The 19,802-nt window shown below is 40.6% G+C and overlaps 1 protein-coding gene across 9 annotated transcripts in view; it reads right to left on the reverse strand.

Annotated features, from left to right (window-relative positions):
- Nucleotides 1-19,802, reverse strand: part of PRLR (prolactin receptor) — a 175,682-nt gene that overhangs the window by 10,704 nt on the left and 145,176 nt on the right. For 4 of the 9 annotated variants that reach the window (XM_084783712.1, XM_084783711.1, XM_084783710.1 and 1 more), the window contains 7 exons: nucleotides 19,391-19,523; nucleotides 17,193-17,362; nucleotides 14,263-14,432; nucleotides 12,664-12,805; nucleotides 12,223-12,322; nucleotides 11,634-11,703; nucleotides 823-9,183 (listed from right to left, as the gene is read on the reverse strand). In XM_084783712.1, coding sequence (XP_084639838.1) covers nucleotides 8,185-9,183; nucleotides 11,634-11,703; nucleotides 12,223-12,322; nucleotides 12,664-12,805; nucleotides 14,263-14,432; nucleotides 17,193-17,362; nucleotides 19,391-19,523 — 1,784 coding nt within the window. In that variant the 3' untranslated portion in view covers nucleotides 823-8,184. Of the gene's footprint in view, nucleotides 1-822; nucleotides 9,184-11,633; nucleotides 11,704-12,222; nucleotides 12,323-12,663; nucleotides 12,806-14,262; nucleotides 14,433-17,192; nucleotides 17,363-19,390; nucleotides 19,524-19,802 lie in introns of those variants that run through there. The other 5 variants (XR_014779571.1, XM_084783717.1, XM_084783716.1 and 2 more) reach the window with 5 other exon arrangements.

Raw genomic sequence — 19,802 nt, forward strand, 5'->3', positions numbered from 1 at the left:
TAGATCTCATTCAGGCAAGATGTGGCAATGTGAGTCTCTGTTTTCTCTCAGAAAAGCACACACAATTCATTCAGAAAACATGTCAACTACTTTACGTCCTCAGGTCACCATTAATTTTATGGCTGCTTATTTTTGGTGACCCACACTCCAAATGTTGCACATTAAAAATATACATGAGCCCTAGAATTAAAGTCAGATGGTATCAATAGAAGCACAGAAAGGTCAGCGATGCTTTGCCCGAAGTCAGGCTTTAGGCACTGAGAGTCACCGTGAGAAAGAAAATGTCCATTCTTCAATAAGACCCAGTAATTAGAGCACTAAAGGGTACAGAAAGAAGTCTCCAAGCTACCCAAGCACACCATGCACAGTTCTGTAACACAGCATGAGCAGAGAATGAGTCTAGATTGAACTGCTTCAAAGATAAAGATTATCAATTCATGCTGAGTCAGATATATTTTGACAGATAGGATGTCAGTAATAGTGATGAGTCACACTGTTCAAAAGGATCCCATTTACCCTTTGGTGGGCTGGTCCTTTACATTATTAAAATGAGTGCCCTTTATTCAGTCCCCATAAACCCAATTTTATATTAGTTTACTTTTACCAACTTCTCATATGATACAAATGAGATAAATGAGGGAGATGTTGTCTTGTCATTGGGATGGTTGAGCACAAACGGGAGAATCTGTTTGGTCCAACTATATGAACAATTTCTTGATTATAGCTGATTAGGTGGCTAAAAAGTCTTCAGTAAAATTGCTTTAGCCATATGCAGGATATTCTGCTTGTGATCACTTAAAATTAAAAGAAAAAAGAAGGACAAACAAGGGAAATAAACATTTATTGAGCCAGGCACTGAGCTGGGTATTTTCAATAATGACACAAATAGAAATATAATGACCATATTATTCTGGGATGGCTAAGATTCTGTTTGGCAAGCATTATTTTTTGGCATGCAATAAAATTATGTGAGAGAAATTAGCATAACATTCATATTATTGACAATTATTTAACTATCCATGTTGTCCCTGCAAAGTGGATGGAGAAAAATTAATATGTTTGTGAAAACCAGGAAGTACAATTGTACAATAACCCAAGATACACAGAGTGAAAAATATAAGAGGACAAATCATACGAACTTAGCACTGGATAACCATTTAACGGTAAAAAAAATGTAGGTATTGTCATAGTGATAGATAGAAATGAGTCTTTTAAAGTCAAAACAAGATTATTTCTGGTGAATGGCTGATTCTCCTGATACCATAATATATTTGATGATTAAAATCAAATAAAGAGGATACTTATTTCTTCGGAGTTTGGAAAACTAAATTACTAATTCATGATTATAAATCTCCTAGCAGCAAAAATTCTCTAAGGAAATAACTTCATCCACACCCACATAATTCTGTTCATTTCCATTTCAAACAACAAGAAAATAAAATCAGGGAGGCAAAGGCAGCAAACACCTTTGATCCAGGCACTGCGTTGGGTATTTCAAATATAATGACCCAGGTTATAATTGCTTCGGCCAACCACCACAAGGTGACTCACCAATAGGAAAAATACTGCAGTCTGTAATTTTTTTTTAAACTGATGACTTACTGTGTAGTCTTTCTGCACTTTACTCATCAGCCAACATCTACAAAATATCAAAATGTAGAAATGGTCATTCATAAAACCTAGCGTATATCTGTAAAGCAGTGAATTAGAAGGTTTATTCTCAGGTTCAAAATGGCAATGATAGCAATCACTTCTAATTTTCCACTTAAGGTTAAAATTTGCTTGGCATATTGTAGGGAAAAAGCAAGAAAGAGGTAGTGGCAGCTCTGGAAAAGGGAACTTTATGCTACAGCGGAGTTTTTGCTTTAATATGGCTTTACAGAAGACACATCACTTAATGAGTAGCATCTGGATTACTTTGGTTTATACAAGAGACTCTTCCATTGTTTATAATTAACGATAGAGCACAAAAGCAAGTCTCAAGGTGCAAAGAACACTCAGGGATCACATGAAGCAAAGCCAAAGGACTGACATTTCAGTAATTTGTGGATTGTACTTTAAACACATTAAAAACCCAGGTTAGCTATAGAATGACATCCAATATCACTTGTAGACAAAGATTAAGGGAAAAAAATCAGTATATTCACAGTTTCAACAGAAATATATGATTACATATTTTTAGTTTTGCTTTACAGACATAGACATAATCATTTTGAAATTAGATATGGTTAGATCATACATCACTAAATGATTTTCATTTGTATCACATGATACAACAATTTACAACAAGATGATTATATATTTCAATATGGCGTATACTGGTTTTGAACCACAAAAAGCAATATAGTGTAAAATAACAGATACTTTAGAGCCAGGAGTGTCACATGAGAAATATATCAAATATTCCATCAACACCAGTCCAAACATAAATGTGATATCTTTCATTTCTAAGTATAAGCAGCTTTGAAGAAAGGTCATTAGGATGTGGAAGGGAGGTAGTCTTAAAAATTCAAAATCCTCTTCTCGGGAATTTAGTAAAACAAATGATTTTCAGAAGTATTTTCTCATATAGCTTTTTTTTTAATTTTAGAGACTGTGACATTTTCCAATTTGCAAAATGTGCACAAAAAAAACTAAGCCTGTATCTTTAGCTTTGTCCAAGGGAGCCTAATTTGATCATAACTATTAAAGTTTATGTTTGACAGTACTGTTTCAGTCTCAAAAGGTTTTTTAGAAAATTTCTTCTCTTTTAAAACAACAGTAGATAAGTACTAACCAACATACTAAGATTATCTGTGAGCCCCTTTACTCATTGGCCAGACCGTATAGATGGATGCCTTTCTACTCTATGTGTCTCAGTGCTTTGGTGTGAACAGAACAGCTGTTAGCCCATAGTCTTATGAGTTATATATGCCTCTTAGCAATGAACTCACAGCTCCATGTAGATTTACCATATTCAGTAAGATTTGCGTTAATGGATGCTCTCCATTTGGTGGGGTCCTGATGTGCCCCACACTTTGGAACATTCTGTTTGCTACCCTTTCCCTCCATTGGAAATTGGTACCATGTAGAGTGCTCAAACCCAACTTTACCTTCTTGGGGAAAAGAACAACAACTCTGAGGAGTAAATTCCCATGTGATTCTCAGATGACATGTCTGTTCTTCATAGGAAAGGATTGTAATTATTAAGTAGGCTTTCTGGTTAGATCATAAACTCTGAGGCAAACAGTTTATATTTTATAGTTTCTCATTAACACAGTCAATGCCTACTCATCAAGGTGGCTCAGGCTTATTAGATGAAATGTTTCGGGCTTGACGAGTCCCTGCCTTGAATCTTTAAGTATTGTGCATGTCTAAATGAGGCCTGACCTATGACCTCAATTTGGGTTTGTGTCTGTGTGGAGATTTAACAACTGATTCATCTTACGCAGAGCCAAAGTGATTGTTTATGGTTAATCTTGTTCCTATATACCCCAAGTTCACCATTCATTTGTAGGGAGAATAACAGTTCTTGCAAAGAGGGACTGAAAACGCTCTATGTGTGTAGAACTGGTAAGCAAGCAGAGTGGTAAGAGTTATGGTCTATCTGATTTGGAGAAATGGATGCTACTTTGCTCTTAAACATTCCTGCACAGCCTTAGGCATCCACTGCCTCACCAAGGGTATGTTGGCAGTGGCACCCGGGCCTTTCACCTGAAATTTTAAATTTGACTTAATCCATGAGCATTAAAGACAGACCTAGTAGACATTGTAAGAACATATTGTTTGAGGAGCTCGATCTACTTATTTAAGAGAGAAGAAGCCAGTGGCCAGAGTTAAAAGAAATGATCAAGGTCTTGCACCCTACTTGGTAATGGTGATATGGCCCAGCGCTGGATGTTGAGAGCTCAGAGATCTACCAGCCTCAGTATTGTGCTTGAGCCAAAATGCCAGAAAAGAAATCTTGTTCGATGAAGTCTACATGAAGCTTTCATCCATGGCAGAACAAGGTCATTACTAGTTTTCCATCTGTGTGCATAGCTTCAAGGTGCACACATTGTCCCTTCTACGGTCTGGCGTATAATCAGTGTAATTCAAAAATGCTTCAACACTTTGTTTCAGAATGGAGAGTCTTGAATCAAAGGCTGATTGTTTTGTCTCTAGCCATGTTCAGACTCAAGCAATATGACTAACACTATTCACTTTAGTTCTGGGATGATTCAACTAAACTACACACCCACACACACGCGAGCGCGCGCGCGTGCGCGCGCGCAAAACCCCTGCACATTTTGTTGGTTAGTCTTTAGATCATTTTGTCATCCCATTTCTGGCTTCTCTTTTGCTCATCTCTCCATTTAGTTAACAGAAATCCATTTAAGATAAAATTTACTTTCCAATAAATGGACTTTTCTTCTAAAATGAAACCCTTAAAAAAAAAAAAAAGTAAAGAAAGACACTCTGTAAAACATATACAAATCTGATCTGTTCTTGTCTATGCTAAACGGCAGTTGCTAAGTGCAAATGAGGAGCAGCAGAGGGCAGCTGAAGAAAAAAGAAAAGAAGAAAAAAGAAAAAGAAAAGAACAAGCTAGCTTCCCACCAGGACGAGCTTTTCCCTGTAGCCCAGGTCCTTCGGTTGTACATTAACTAAAGATTCCCCAATTTTCTCGCACCATGTCAAGTAAAGAGTCTCCTAGCCTTGATTTTACACATGCAAGAAGAGTTTGCCTGCTTCCCACCGAACTAGCGTACGGTAAATCAATAGCCTATAACTGACTACCAGAACTGGTCTCAGGCACTTAGGAGAATGTATCATCTATTGAGACTCAGTGACACAGCTGAGTCTTGTGCTCATATTAAAGTTCCTCCTATGCAGCTGGTAAACTTGTCAGAGAACATTTTGCCATCTGCGTCCTAAACTTCCATCAATCAGCCACCGAATATATTGATTTTCCATGTGCTTCATAACTTGAATTTGTAGATAGCGGCTTACAAAACTAAACATGTTTATGATTCAGAGCAAAAGGTTCTTTAATCTACACGGGCAGTGGTCATTCATGAAACACGGTGATGGGAAAACAGTCAACGACCACACGCGAGAACAGAGACGTGAGGCTCCGCACAGGAATGAGCCTGGCTTGATGCAATAAAAGGTGATTTTTTCTAAAGACAAGTGTCTCATTTCCTGTGTCTTTCTCAGCACTACGCCTTATCTCAGCACACATACGTCCGCGTGGTCCTAGAGTCGGACTTATCCTGTCTGTGCCCGCATTATATGAAGAACATGTGCAGTATGTGAAGATGAGCGGGGGCTGAGAACCGAGAGAGTGAAGCGCAGCAAACACACTGCTGAACGTGGCTCTGCGTGTCGATAGCCTTCCAAAGCCTTAACTAAGGTGCACAGGGCTGCTTCAGACGATCCATCAAGTCGTACAATCAAGAAGACTGAATTCCAGAAGGCCTTAGAGATTTTTGGTCCAACGCAGTGAGAGAAAACTGAACTCCAGAACAGGTCATTGGTTTTTCCAAGGCAAAACAGGACTAGGACCCAGGTGTCTTGGCTCCTATTTTGCACTTTCTTTCATTCATAAGGATTCTAATAAATGAATAGTACTATAGGTCTTATTTTTATTTCCTGGATGCTAACTTATTATTGTGCAATGTAACTTGACTTTAGCCAGCCGTATTCTTCATAGATGTAAAATTATATATCTGAATCAGATTTTTAAAATGTTGAACTGTGGGTAGCATAGACACTACCAATTTTATAGTGGCAATTTGTAAATAAATGTATTTGTCTCCTGGGGATGAACAGAATGTGTTTGGAAAGGTTTAGTTTGCACGGGCTTTGAGGTTTATTTTCTTTGTCAGTAGCTTTCGAGGTAAAATGGATTAATTGGCCCCCTTGAAGGCTGTGCGGACTTCGCACACCATTTTCTCACGTCACTTCCTATAAACTTCATCATTGTGTGAATCTGAAATCACTAATAGTTTGGCCTTTGTTTTCTCTTTTCTTATAGTGTTTCTCATTTCAAGTTGAACAGACTTGCTCTATACCTTCCAAGAGAGGGTGAGAAAAAATAATGTTTCATGAAAATGGTCATAGAGAAAAATGATTCTCCAGCTTGGGTGTACACATGAGCTATCTGGGAGTTTTTAAATTCAGTAAAATGCAGACTCCAATTCTGTATGTCTTCGAAGAGGCTTGAGATGCTCCATACAAAATTTCCAAGCAGAGCCCACGTGACGCCAATGTAGTTGGCCCTCAGACATTCGATGTGGAGGAATCAGGGTACTGAAGGAGCCGAACAAATTTCCCAAGTGCTTCTATTGCTCACAAGATGTTTGTGTATTGGGAAAATATGCCTCAGTATTTGTATTTGCAGTCCTGAAAGCCTTGGCTATATGTTTACTTTCAGTCATCGGAATCTCGGAGTCCTGTTTCTACCAACATGTGCTTGTTGGGTGAAATACTTAATTCAGCTCTTTATCCAGCTAGCAAATTGATTTGCCAATAGGTGAGATGAAAATTAAGGGGAGACAGAGTACATTCAGTGAATCATGGATGCTCCTGCTAAGTGGAGATCCAAGGCTTTCAACTTCTCAGGAAGCCTGCCCTTGGAGTTGGCTTGAGATTCTAATGTCCCTTGACTTTTGAAGCTGTTCTTCTCACTGTGCCGATGCTTACTTTCCTAAAACTTTTATCTGGATATTCCTGATGTAAGCACAGCCTCCGCCAACAATTTGTAAATGCATCTATTTCAAAGAGATGCTGATGTTTGCCTAAAATCCTTTTGTGTTCAGGATTGCTCAGATTAAAGTAAACAAAACAAAGTCAAACCTCTGTCTTGGAAACCGTTAGCAGTCATCACTCTTTTTTTCATGGTGGTTCTTAAGACTCACCCATTTGTAGGCAGAACCCTAAATTCATGGGAGAAATATTTCAGGTCTATAGAGAGCCCTAAAATCCTAAGTCAGTGATGGTTGCTGTTTAAAGTATCCTGGAGATAAAAAAAAAATCAGATAAACTGTACTCTATTGTCCTTAATTGAACTTTTCATCCACTTCACTTTCCTCAGTGGGCAATGGGTTGGTCTGGCATCTCCTTCTAACAGGGACTGCATATACTATATATACTTTGAATACTCATTGTAACCTTGAAGCAGAAATTACTATACCCACTTGAACACATAAACAGCAGTACTTGGAGGGTAGAAAATAGTCTTTACTTTACCAAGCAATAGAAAAATAGTCTTCAAAAATACATTGCTAAACTTACGGGTTTATATTAAAGGAGAGTTGTATGTACAGTAAGGCAACACTTCTATTAGCATCTTGCAATGATAACCTTTTAGATTAAAGTTAGTCTTTGGGAAAATTTTTTTCCACTAAGAAAATAGTAAGGTCTATAACAAATCATCTGACCTGCTTAAATCAAGCAAGGAAAACATTTGAAAATGGTTCACTACGTGGGACTCACTGGCCTTATTCTGTAAGACAATTTTATTTCCCCAAAATATATACTCTAGAAGCCTTAGAATAAAATAAAGTTTAGGCAGAATAACCCACGATTAACATTTTCAATTTACCTTAAGAAAAAATTGGGGGGCATGTTTCCATTTGCATATAGGCCATAACAGGTCAGTAAGGTATAGGGACTGCTGTAAACAATTTGGCTGGTGTCCTGGAATGTATTCTTTCAAAAAGTGCTATATTTGGACCATCCTAATAAAAATGAAAAGGAGTGTAAAGGCTTTGCAATCAGTTTTTTAAAACAAGGTTTCAAAAGCATTTTTCAACATGTCTGTTATCTTCTTGTGCTAAGTCACTTTGACTGTTTCATACCTTCTGTCACATGCAGAGGCTGTACTTGTTGGCACCCTCCCTCAAGAACAGTAAGCAAATGTGCTTTTATTTCATTGAATGCATATACTTAATATATATCTATCTATCTCTTTATATATATATATTTTTATCAAAAGGCAAATCTATAAATCACAGGAAACATATTGATTTGTTCTGAAGATCAGCTGTTGAAAAGAGGCAAGTGTTGGACATGAGCACAAAAAGGAGTGAAGTAGTGCTTTTAAAAAAAAACGCCACATCCTGAACATTTGCTAGCAGACCATACTATTTCATGACTCTGTAGTGTTACCTGAAGAGAAAAACCACCACATTTTGGCCGACCATTTCTTAAGTGAAGCTCTCAGTGAAAGGAGTGCATGAAGCATGTGGGATCCAGGTAATCCAGCCTGCCCAGCTGGAATCTGCAGTTGCTCGAGGTTTCAGCAAAGCTGGAGAGATCTTTCTCAGATTGGTTCTGTTCAAGTGATGGCGGTACATTCCTGGCTGATTCCTCAAACAGAGCCGTGTTCTGGGCTCGAGAATCTGGCACTAACACCAGGATATTGTTATCCGCAACCCCAGCCACCTTGGTGTACTCTTTGCTGGTTTCAGGCGCCTTGGGTTTCTCTGTCTGGTCATTTTCTCTCTGTTTGGGGAACAAGGATAGCACTCCATCTTTGTTAACTTTGTGAATCTCCACATAGTCTTGGGGTTTAGCACAGACAGTGGGGGCTTTATCCAGGAGCAGTGGCCATGATGTGCTTTGTTTATTCTCAGAATGGAAGTGTTTCATCTCCTCTTGCTCAGCCACCTCTTCTTCCTTTCCAGTCTCAGGGGTTTTAGAAATCTTTAGAACATTTTTTCCTGCTTTGTCCAGGGAAGAGGCCATTGTATCCACAGGACCTCCAGCTAGCTTGCACACATCAGCAATACTGTGGTAAGGAGATCTGGGCATGTGTTGGCTAGGCAGTAAAGGCCATGGTGAAGAGATGGGTACATCTTCATGAAAATACGGAATGCTGCTTTGGGGTTCCTGGGTGGGAGGAATATTTGCCTCTGGATTCTCTGGTTTCTTAATGATCTCAGGGATGTGGAAGGTACGGGGGTAGGCCTGGGGCTCCTCACACTTTTCAGACAAAAGAGAATGACTGTCATAGCTTCCGTGACCAGAGTCACTGTCAGGATCTAGCTGTGTGGGCTTAACACCTTGACCTGGATACTCTTTGGAATGGGATGGCATTAGCTGCTTTCCCTCATTGTCATTCACTTCTAAAAACTCCACCAGCAAGTCCTCAGAGTCAGAAGTGGGGGGAAAGTCTTGGCACCCCAAGGCACTCAGCAGTTCTTCAGACTTGCCCTTCTATTGAAACACAGATACAAGGAGAGATGGCTGTTAGCTTCATCACATGCCACACCTGGCATCACAGCTGAGCCGTATCTGAGCAGAGCAAAGAGGCTTTGCTCCTGAGGCAGCAGCCAAGCCGTGTCTTGCTTAGTCTCGGCATGGAAGCTTTCTACCTCTTACCCAGCAGAAAGCTCCTTTGAGCCAGCTCATACATCCACCTCCCTCCCCGTTTCCCCCATCGGCAGACGTGTGTCAGGCCGCCTAGAAGCAGCTTTTGAGTACTATTCACCAACTGTGTTTCTTTATGCCTTTCCTAGTTTTCCACCTTACCTCTAATAGTGGCCATGAACTTAATGCGTAAGTACTGTAGTACTCAGTGTATCACAAACGTGTAACTGTGTAATGAAAAATATACAGGGGGAGGTAATCCCCCTCAGGACCAGTCATAGGGGAGGGGAATAAGGGGAAAATGGGAGGGAGGGAAGAATGGGAGGATACAAGGGATGGGATAACCATTGAGATGTAACAAGAATAAATTAATAAAGGAGAAAAAAAAAGTAGACCAGCAATTGATATAACCGTGAACTGATCAGCTAATAATCAACTTGTATAACTTATTTATCCTAAACAGCCTGCAATAGCACTTTCAAAGTATTGGAAATAAACCTTGTATTTTAATTGAAAAAAAAAAAAAGAAAGAAAATGTCATGTGAAGCATTTGAAATCATCGTGTTTGCGTGTACCCCTGACACTGGTCCCTGTGGGCTGAGAAGTTCTGAGATGTGGTGGCTGGCCTTCCAGCCCCATCCTCCTAGCCACACCCCCTTTTCTGGAGTGCTGGTGACAGTGAATTGGTCCTTGTCTCTGGCTTCTCCTGCCACTCTTCTTCCTTTGCACATGCCTCCTCTTACTAGTTTCCTTCTCTCCTTTCCTTTCTCGCCTGATGCCATTTTTTTTTCCCGTTCCTTTTCTATTTCTTTCATCTCCTTCTTTCCCCTCTCTCTTCCTCCCATCGCATATTGTCTGCCTCTACTCCTGATTCTCTCCCTCCTCCTCAACCCTTTTTTCTTTCAGTGTCTCCTTATTTCCCCTCTCTTCTCAGTCCTCTGACTTAAGCCATGGGCCTAAGTCTTGGCTGTTATCCCTTATCATATGTGGCTTTGAGAGGTTACTTTTCTCACTGGACCACAGCTTCTCGCATTTTATGATGGGAGCAATACCACGTTATCTGTGAGGGTTCTTTTGAGCAGTAGAGATAAGGAAAGAAGGAACATAAAAAGTGTAACCCTTAAGTAGCCATTTATCATGACGTCTCTGTGGCTAGCAGGGTGAGTTGTAAGATGGACAGCAGGCAATTTGCTTAGCCGAGACATTCCTGTTGGCTTTTATAAAGGTCAGTACTAGACTGGAGAGTGGTGCTAAGATGTCTGGACCAGAGGCCCAAACTCCTTAACTCTGGTCCTTGCTGTAATAGTTGCAATCAAAGTGATTTTGGAAGACAAGTCAAATTCTCTTTTTACATTCTTATACAAGCTTAGCCAATGGTCAGAACATTTTCCACAGTAGAGTGGAGAGCGGGGTCTGACTTTCACACGAACTCTGGTGCCTCATATTTGACCACGTCCCCTGGAGGGGGAGACCTGGTGGCACTCAGAGGAAGGACAGCAGGTTACCAAGAAGAGACTTGATACCCTATGAGCACATACAGGGGGAGGTAATCCCTCTCAGTCACAGTCATAGGGGAGGGGAGTAAGGGGAAAATGGGAGGGAGGGAAGAATGGGAGGATACAAGGGATGGGATAACCATTGAGATGTAACCAGAATAAATAATAAAAAGAATTTTTAAAAAGCTTAAGTTCATGGTAATAACATCAACTGTAATTTACTTTTAAATACAGGTAAAGGCTTTTCTATATATCACCGTTAAGGTCAAATTGAAACTATGCATTTCAACCTAGAGACAAATGCTTTAATTCTGTCTACGATCAGTCTCATATGCGTTGGAAAACACCAGCTCCTATAGTTCTGCTCTACCGACTGCTGGAATGGAGCATGGGGACAATCAAAAATTCTGTCACAGTGGTTATTAACATTCAAGTGGAAGCTTGAACACCTGTGTAAGGGAGATGGGGTAGTGAGTTAGCTAAAATATCAGCTCTCTTTCTACACTCAGTATTCGAACAGAATGGTCATCTCTATCTTGAGGAACAGCCCTAGGCAGTGCCTCACCAGGAATTTGGATGTTTCTTAGCTTTCCCTTTTTGCCCTCTGACTTTTAGAATATGGTGACTAACACAGTCATCCCAAATGCTTCCTTCTGTTTGCACGCATGCTGATGAGGAGAGGCCACTGGAAAGGGATGATCAAGAGGGCCAGATTGGATTGATGAAGACTGTGTGTGCACTTGTGAGCTTCCTTAGCACCAGGCAGTGTGTCATGCTACATCCTCTGCTTCTGGCACTTACCTCCAGCAGATGAGTATCGAATCCTTTTATTTTTGGCCCAGGAACTGGTGGAAAGATGCAGGTCATCATGCTATAAAATAATTTGTGAGAGTGGATAAATGACTCATCTTTTCACTGTAATAGTTGAAAGAGTTTTTTTTCCCCATTCTAATTCCCAAATAGCTGATGCATGGGCTGTAAGAGGTTGGATTCTGTGCCTGTTTGAAAGTAACAGTGAATGAAAAAGGCAATTGTGGCAACACACACTATGTCTTATGCTGGCTAATTTTGGATGGTGATTTCAAGATACTGGATTATTCGTTCTGTTTGGCTCTCTTAGTGTTAGCTGCTTTTGCCAGATTTCCACAGTTTCACCACTCTAAGTCCTGATTTGGTGGGAAGAGGTTTTAGATTCAAATAGGTACATTTTAATATTAAAAAAAACCACTCATAAAAGATTACTCTTTTTTGTATGAGCAAATGTACTGGGACTAATGGAGAAATGTGGTGCTTAGGCTGCTTTCTGGTTTCCATCATCTTTGTATCAGTGCTTTTTGTCATTATCCCCAAGAACCATGACTGAGAGAAGAGCTGAGGGACAGTTGAGTACCTATAGCCCTTCAGAGCCACTGCCCAGACCATAGCCAAACAGACGACAGCAGAGAGCACAGCCACAATGATCCACACAGTCGAGTCTTTCAAGGCGATGTCTAAAACACAAACAGTCAGAGAGCTTTAATCACATACAACATCATCAAGACCCAACCAGCCAACCAACATCACACACAGAACTCTTCAGCTCAAGACTTTCTTCTTTCTACTTATAGCTCTTGGCATGAAAAGCAATCCATCCATAGTAGTTAGGCATAAGACACATAGGGAGGTCAGTTTAAATGACCAGTGAGTGCTTGGATGACATTCTAAGCTTTACATTTCAAACTATTTTTTTCTAGATAAGGCTCGAAACAGTTTCAATATTAATATCTATTAATACAGTTTTATTGTTCATAATATTTATAAATATAGGCAAAAGTATAGCACAAACACTTACCATTGGGTATTTCAATGGAATTCTCTTGGCTCCATCTACTCCAGTATCCATGGTCTGGTTTGCAGCGAGTTTGGACAAAATACTTTTGTCCTGGATATAAGTCAAAAACCTTAAAGTGTGTCTGCTGCCCCGTAAAGTGGGTCTAAGGAGGAACAAGAAAAAGCAGAAGTCACTTCTGACACTTGTTATAAGGAAAGAGACTTTTTGTCTAAACCATAAGGTGTTGTGGAGTTAGGTAGACATGGCTTTACTTAGAGAATTCCCTGTTTTCATCACTCTATATCTATCCTTTCCTTCTTCCTGTAAAAAAGTCACTCACTAAAATGTAAAAGGTGAAACAGGTAGATTTCTGTGAGTTTGAGGCTAGCCTGGTCTATACAGTGAGGCCCAGGGAAGCTAGTGTGACAGAGAGAAACCCTAAAAACTAAAACAAACAGACAAACAAACAAATACAAGATTTTCTATGTCTCTATCTCACAAAGACAATTTTCACTTGCTTCCAACTCTACCTAATGAAATAGGTATTTCCTATCAAATCAACTCATACATATAAGAATAATGAAGTTATTTGTTTATAAATCCAATGAAGCAATTGGTTCAAAAAATTGTTAGCTGGTATTAAAACTACTAGGTGTAAGAAATTCAAGTCTTCACGTGGGTTGAAGTAATAGTACACAAACAAAATGTTGTTTAGCAACAAAGACAACAGGTTTCTACTTCCCTAATCTAGGACTCAGATTTAGTATCATTTATACTAGGTCAACCAGATAGTTCATGCCTCCTGATGAGGATGAATGCAGTATGAAGGTCATACTAATTACTTGCAGAGTATGTTGAGCTGCGTGTTATTAAAATGGACTCAAATTAAGTCTTCACATTGTAAGTCTGGTTGTAGAAGGAACAGGAGCAGGGATAACAGCTCAGTGATTACACAAAGAACTAATAAAAAGTGAATACTGTGTCATCTCGATGAACAAGCAGCCTCCTGGACTCAGTACATGAAAACTTGTTCTAGAGTACATTTTGATTTGGACAAACCAGTTGTTAGAGATAGTTTTGAAGAAATGGAGATAGGGCATACTTAGAATAGCTACTATATGCTATTAAGAGATTATAATTACCTTTAAAAAATGTGAGAGCCTATTAACTTGACTACATTTGCAAATGTCCCCTTTTCAGAAGAGACACACTAAGACACTTAAGGGCACAATATCGCAATGCCCGTAATTGTTGCATTATCTTTGCACACTGAAAATGTTACAAAATATTTCTTTCAAAGCATAGTGCCAATGGACATATTAAACCAAAATTCTCTCACCTCCAGCATCATTATAGTTTGTGTTCTTTCAGAAGCATGTCTTTGAGACATACTTAGGGAGGTAAACTGGGAGCCTAAGGGAGAATCTGTCCAGCATACACAGCTGTCTTTGTGAGCACTGTGAATATGAATGTCTTTCAATCTCAGTAGAGGGGAGATGGTATTTCCATATCCAGGAGGACTGATGCCTGTGCATGGTGGGCAACCAATTAGAGAAACGGTCTGTTCTGTTGTGAGAGGTTTATCCTTGCAGAAGGACATGATTCTTCTGTCTGACTCACCTCCCACTCATCTGCTTCTTCAGACTTTAATCGGACTTCGTACTCCAGTGTAAACCAACCACTTTTTAAATTAGCTATGTTGGGTGGGGACCATTTTATCCACAGATATGTTTTTTTGTCTTTTAGCTCTTTCACTTCTAGAGTCAGGTTCTGAGGAGGCGCTGGCTCAACTGTAGATACAAAAGACATTTTAGTGTCCTTCATTGCTTTGACCTTCTTTCCTGATTTCTATCATGACTTGTGTTTTCTATCAGCCCAGTATCCCCACAGCATTATAAGTGCCCAAGGACATAGTAAATACCTTCTTCCACTTATTATGTGATCAATCATATTTGTACTGGAAGATGGCGTTTGACTGGTAACAGTAATTTTTTTGCTTTGGCTGGATTCTCCATTTTCCACCAGCTATGTTTATATGCATATTCGCATTCTTTTCCTGATGGCAATGACCATGTGGTGATAACTGGGATGGAAGTTCCAATTGAAGCTGGCACAAGGGATTACTGGGAAAGGGATTTGAAAGAATTTATGTCCCTTAACTGGGAGCAAGAAAGCGTCTTCATGAAGAGAAACTGCACGTCTTTTTGTGCATCACCCATTTATATTTATGATTTTGCAGGTAACAAGTTTACAGACCATTGCCTTCATTTCATCAACTAACTATATTCAATGATCAAAATATACATTACTCCCGGTAGAAAACGACATTCACTCTGCCAGATTAATATTAATGGTTAATATGGGCCAGCACACGGACTTTTTGACAGTGTTTCTTGAGTAACCCTCGAACAGCTTGGTAGCTGATTCATTCATCCATCCATCCATTCACCAAATGCTTACTAAATTCCCCCTGGCAAAAGCTTAGCATTTCTTGAACGCTTATCAAGGAGGAGTAGAGAAAGAAGGGAAGCTGTGGTTGGGATGTGCTGTATAAGAGAAGAATCTATTTTCTTAAGTATTTCATTAAAAAATAAAACAATGAATAATGCATTGTCATTCAATTCCCCTCCCTCAAATGTCATGAACCCATATTACTGTGCTCTTTCGGTAGAAAAAAATGAGGTGCAGAAGAGTGAAGGAACATACACAGTAAGAGTGTAACTTTAAACCCAGAGGTAGCTTTTATTTTGAAACAATTAAATACCCTTTCCTCATCCCTGTCCCTTCCCACCCCACCAAGGTGGGATCTAGACTCAGCTAGTGGGCAGGTAACTTGCTGAATGAATGAATGCCACAAATTACGTGGCTTACTATGATTTTAAAGCAATGATTTTGTTTTATGTATTTTACTACAGTTAAAAGTAATCGAAGGAGGTGCTTGCGAAGCACTTACTCTCAGATTCCTCCAAGAATGGGCCATGAAACTGCTTTCCTAAGAGTGAAATAACTAGGCTGTTGCCTTGTCACACCTTGTCTTTCCTGTTGGTCAATAACATGTTCTTCAGTCATGAGTGAGTGGGCAGCTGAGGACAAAGCATCTGTCTCAGCTCCCTCTCCTCCAGGCTCTTGAAACATCATGGAAGACGGGGGAGAAAGAATGGAACAGCCAGAGGATGAGGAGGAGAGGTTGTGAATACTGTCTTGTGGACATGCCATGGCTATTGTACACATGGATTCACAGCTGCCATGGCTATCGGTAAAGGATCTGAACGAGATCAAATCAGTCATAATTTCTAATATGTAGGGGGAGGTGCTCTTGAGGTTCCACTCGTAGCTGAAGAGCTACTGGCAGTTGCAGGCTATAGGAGGGGGAAAATCACTTTTCTTTGGGGGGGGTGGTAACTTGCTGTTTGCTCATGCCTCATTGCAAGATTCCATATGGGTGGCATTAATTTGGCTCACTGTGTTATTAAGAACAAACAAGAAATAAACAAACAAAAGTGAAGACATGAAGTTTGGAGGGAGATGTGTGAATACAGTAAGGCCTGGGCCTGCTTTGTTTTATTGAATGATATTTCTTAACTTAGGAAGACTTGAGTAATTTCAAACCGTATTAACTGCTTCATGAATGATTATCTAAGGCAGATAATAAACCTCATATTCCTGATTCTATCTATTCTCCCAGGAGTTTATTTATTGCCTGTGCCAAACCACAAAAGTCATTGCTGCTCTGCTTAATTGCCCTGCTGCATAATGCTGATCATGCAAAGCAAGGGACATCTCTCAGATTGATTAACTCATGACTGCCTTCTCCAAACACTATGTAAGTCACCTTAACCTTCAGCCGGTTACTACTTCCTTCCTATTGCTGTTGTTGTTGCTGTTATTATTCTTATTCTTATTATAATATTTTGGGGATACTTAAACCCAGGGCTTTTTAAATGTATTCTAGGCAGCATCCTATCGTTAAGCTATCCTTCCATCACCCCTCTAGTCCTTGTTTAATAATATCTCAAATTAATAATGAAGTAGACATGATATTGTTGAGAGCTGAGGGTCAGTCAAAGCTTTTGGAATTGTTCCTGTGGCTACAGAAATCAGATCCTTTTTAAAGACCTTCATTTCCAAGGAGAAGAAAAAGACAGAGAAGGAGCTGTTGAGGACGCTCAGTGGGAGTGCTTGCCTTCATGCCCAGCTGTGGGTCCCATCGCCACCACACCCTCCCCAAACAAGAAAAGACATTGGACTGGTAACAAGGGCAAGACAGTTGCTGGCAGAGGGCGGAGGGAGGCCCACAGAATACTCATGCTGGGTCTAAGACAGGAAGATTAGAGTTGAGGAGAAAGATGAGAACATAGAGTCCCAAGGATGAATTTTATTGTGAAGAATTAACACTGTTGGTGTGAAATGCTCCCTCAACAAAGATGCTCTGAGCGCTCTCACCTTTCTTCACTGGAATCCACCCATGAGCCAAGAAGCCTCAGATGGAGTCTGACTTTTGATAATTATGTAACAGTAACGAATTCCCCGCCCACTTCCCTTTCCCTTACCTATGTAAGTCACATCCACATACAGTGGGTCTGAGGTACTGCTTCCCATCTGGTTGGTGGCATTTACTGTGATGATGTATATTTTCCATATGGACGTGTACTGCTTGCTAAAGAAGCAGGAATTGGGGCCTTTGGTTCTGTAGTCTGGACATTCGTAGATGCTTCTCTCTCTGCAACGAGTAATGCATTAAGAGGGAGTAAGAAAACAAGAGTCTAGCTTTTGTTCTTAATAGATTAGTTTTACTAGATTTTGAGGATAAGGCACTCAAAGAACAAGAATGAAAGGAGGAAAAAAAAAGGGTTCCTGTGGCTCTGTGTTCTACCCATACCAGATGGGGTCGAGGGAAAGAAGTGTGTTAGAGGAAATAGTAGGAATTAGTTTAGCACCTCAGTGCTCCGCTGCTCACCAATCCTTCTTTCCTGCAGGTGTTTATACAAACCTTGCAGTTTGTCCTCCTGAGCGACCAGTGGCCAAGGCACACTCATGCCAAGGTACCACCACTGGGTAGCCTTAGGCAGTTGAGACCTTGCTTAATACATATTCACATTATGGGGTCATCCATAATGCAGTGCTGGTTACACAAACATGCTGGGGGTACAATTTATAAAAAGGATTCAGGTGGAGACACACTGATGCCAGTGTACTTTAGATAGTGTCAAGCAAGCAACAGAGTGAAGTGGCCCCATTGGCTCATTAAATTGCCCACATGTTAACAACCCCCACTCTAATCACACCACACTGGGGTTGGAGGCTGCTTCAATCGCGACTTCTTTAAGTATTTAGGCCATGCCTTTTTGGATCCCAGATGCAAGGACAGTTTTGTGGACAAGCCATCCCTGGAAATTGCCATGGCTCTCTTTGTCAGTAACACATTAAAAAATATTTCTATGGCTCCTTTAGGATTTCTAGGAAGGGCTCATTGTGAATTTATGCCATCATAGCAACGTTACATTTAGCTATGCCCTCCAGGAGATCACGAATTGTGTTGTGTTTTAAATAGTGGTTCTCTAAGTAGCCCAGGCTGGCTTTGAACTTGTGGTCTTCCTGCCTCAGCCTTCAGAATTCTGGGATTACAGATGTGTGCTCCCATGACTGGTTGAGAGTGTATCTTTTAGATCAGCAATTTGCTAAAAAAAAATCCTCAAGGGGTTTGTCTTTAAAGGTTATTTATTTACTCAGCTATTAAAAACAAAGATTTCCTGAAATCTGTGGACAAATGGATTGAACTAGAAATGATGATAATGAGTGAGTTCACCCAGAAGCAGAAAGAGTCAAACGGTATATATTCACTTATATCTAGACACTAGCCCAAGGGGCATGTCCCATGAAAGTCTTCACTTACCAGGAAAGTGGGTCAGGGGGGAGGACATCCTATTGGGACTTTAGGCAAGAGAAGCATGGGAGAATGGGGAAATGGAAGGATCCAGAGGGTCCTAGAAACCTACAAGAAGAACATTATGATGGGTGGATCTGGGCCCAGGGGTCCTGCTCAAACTATGACACCAGCCAAGGACAATATGGGCAGTAAGCTTCAAACCCCTACCCAGATCTAGATGATGGACAGGACATTCTCCACCGTTGAGTGGAGAGTGGGGACTGACTTTCACAGGAACTCTGGTGCCCTTTTTTGACCACATCCCCTTGGTGGGGAGGCCTGGTGACATTCAGAGGAAGGAGAGCAGCCTACCAAGAAGAGACTTGATACCCTATGAGCATATACAGGGGGAGGGGGTCCCCGTCAGTCACAGTCATAGGGGAGGGGAGTAGTGGGAAAGCGGGAGGGAGGGAGGAATGGGAGGATACAAGGGATGGGATAACAATTGAGATGTAATATGAATAAATTAATAAAATATTAAAAATATAACTCTGCAATTGGCTTGTGCTTTAGGGATGAGCAGCTAAGATTAGCCAACACTTAGGGAATGGTGACTTGGGCTGCAATCTCAGCTTGTGACAGAAAATTGGAAACTTGGTTAATATTATACTGCTGCTGGTCAATGTGCATTTGAAGGCTGTTCTCTAAAAACCTTTATAGAACAGGATGGGCGGAGACATTGGGTCCCTTTCCTGCTGGTACAAGCCTTGCTTATATAAAGCTGGGAAAGCAGGGGTTTCCAGTGTAGAACCAATGTAATGTGGGCCAGGGGAGTGTGAGTGCTCTGGTGGGGTTTACTAGTAAAGAAAAATCGCGCTTTACCCTTCTTTGCTGTAAGTCAGTGTATAATTGGTGGGAAGTCCTCCGTCTGTCCCTGGCTTCCACCAGCAGGTGAATGTTTCCTTGTCAGGGGAACGGCATTTGTGGACCTGAGGTTTTCCAGGTGGTGATTGTCCTATAACAAAACAAAACAAAACAAAACAAAAAGCCACCACTTATTAGAGTTCATGTGAGCTGCTAGCAACAGAGGCAGATTATTGACCGCCTGGTCAGTGAAGAGGTCTCAGTGCCTTGTTCAGAAAGGCCATGGCATCAGCAGCCAACTGTACTCCTCTGTGCTATTCCAGTGCCAGCAGGACACCTAGGTGATGGTTGGTGGCGGTGTATGTTTGTTTTGTGAGATGGAGTCATCAGCAACTTTGGCAGAGACCAGTGACAACAATTTCAGTGAAGA

The sequence above is a fragment of the Acomys minous genome, assembly GCF_964271855.1.
Source record: "Acomys minous genome assembly, chromosome: 5".
Lineage (NCBI taxonomy): Eukaryota > Metazoa > Chordata > Mammalia > Rodentia > Muridae > Acomys > Acomys minous.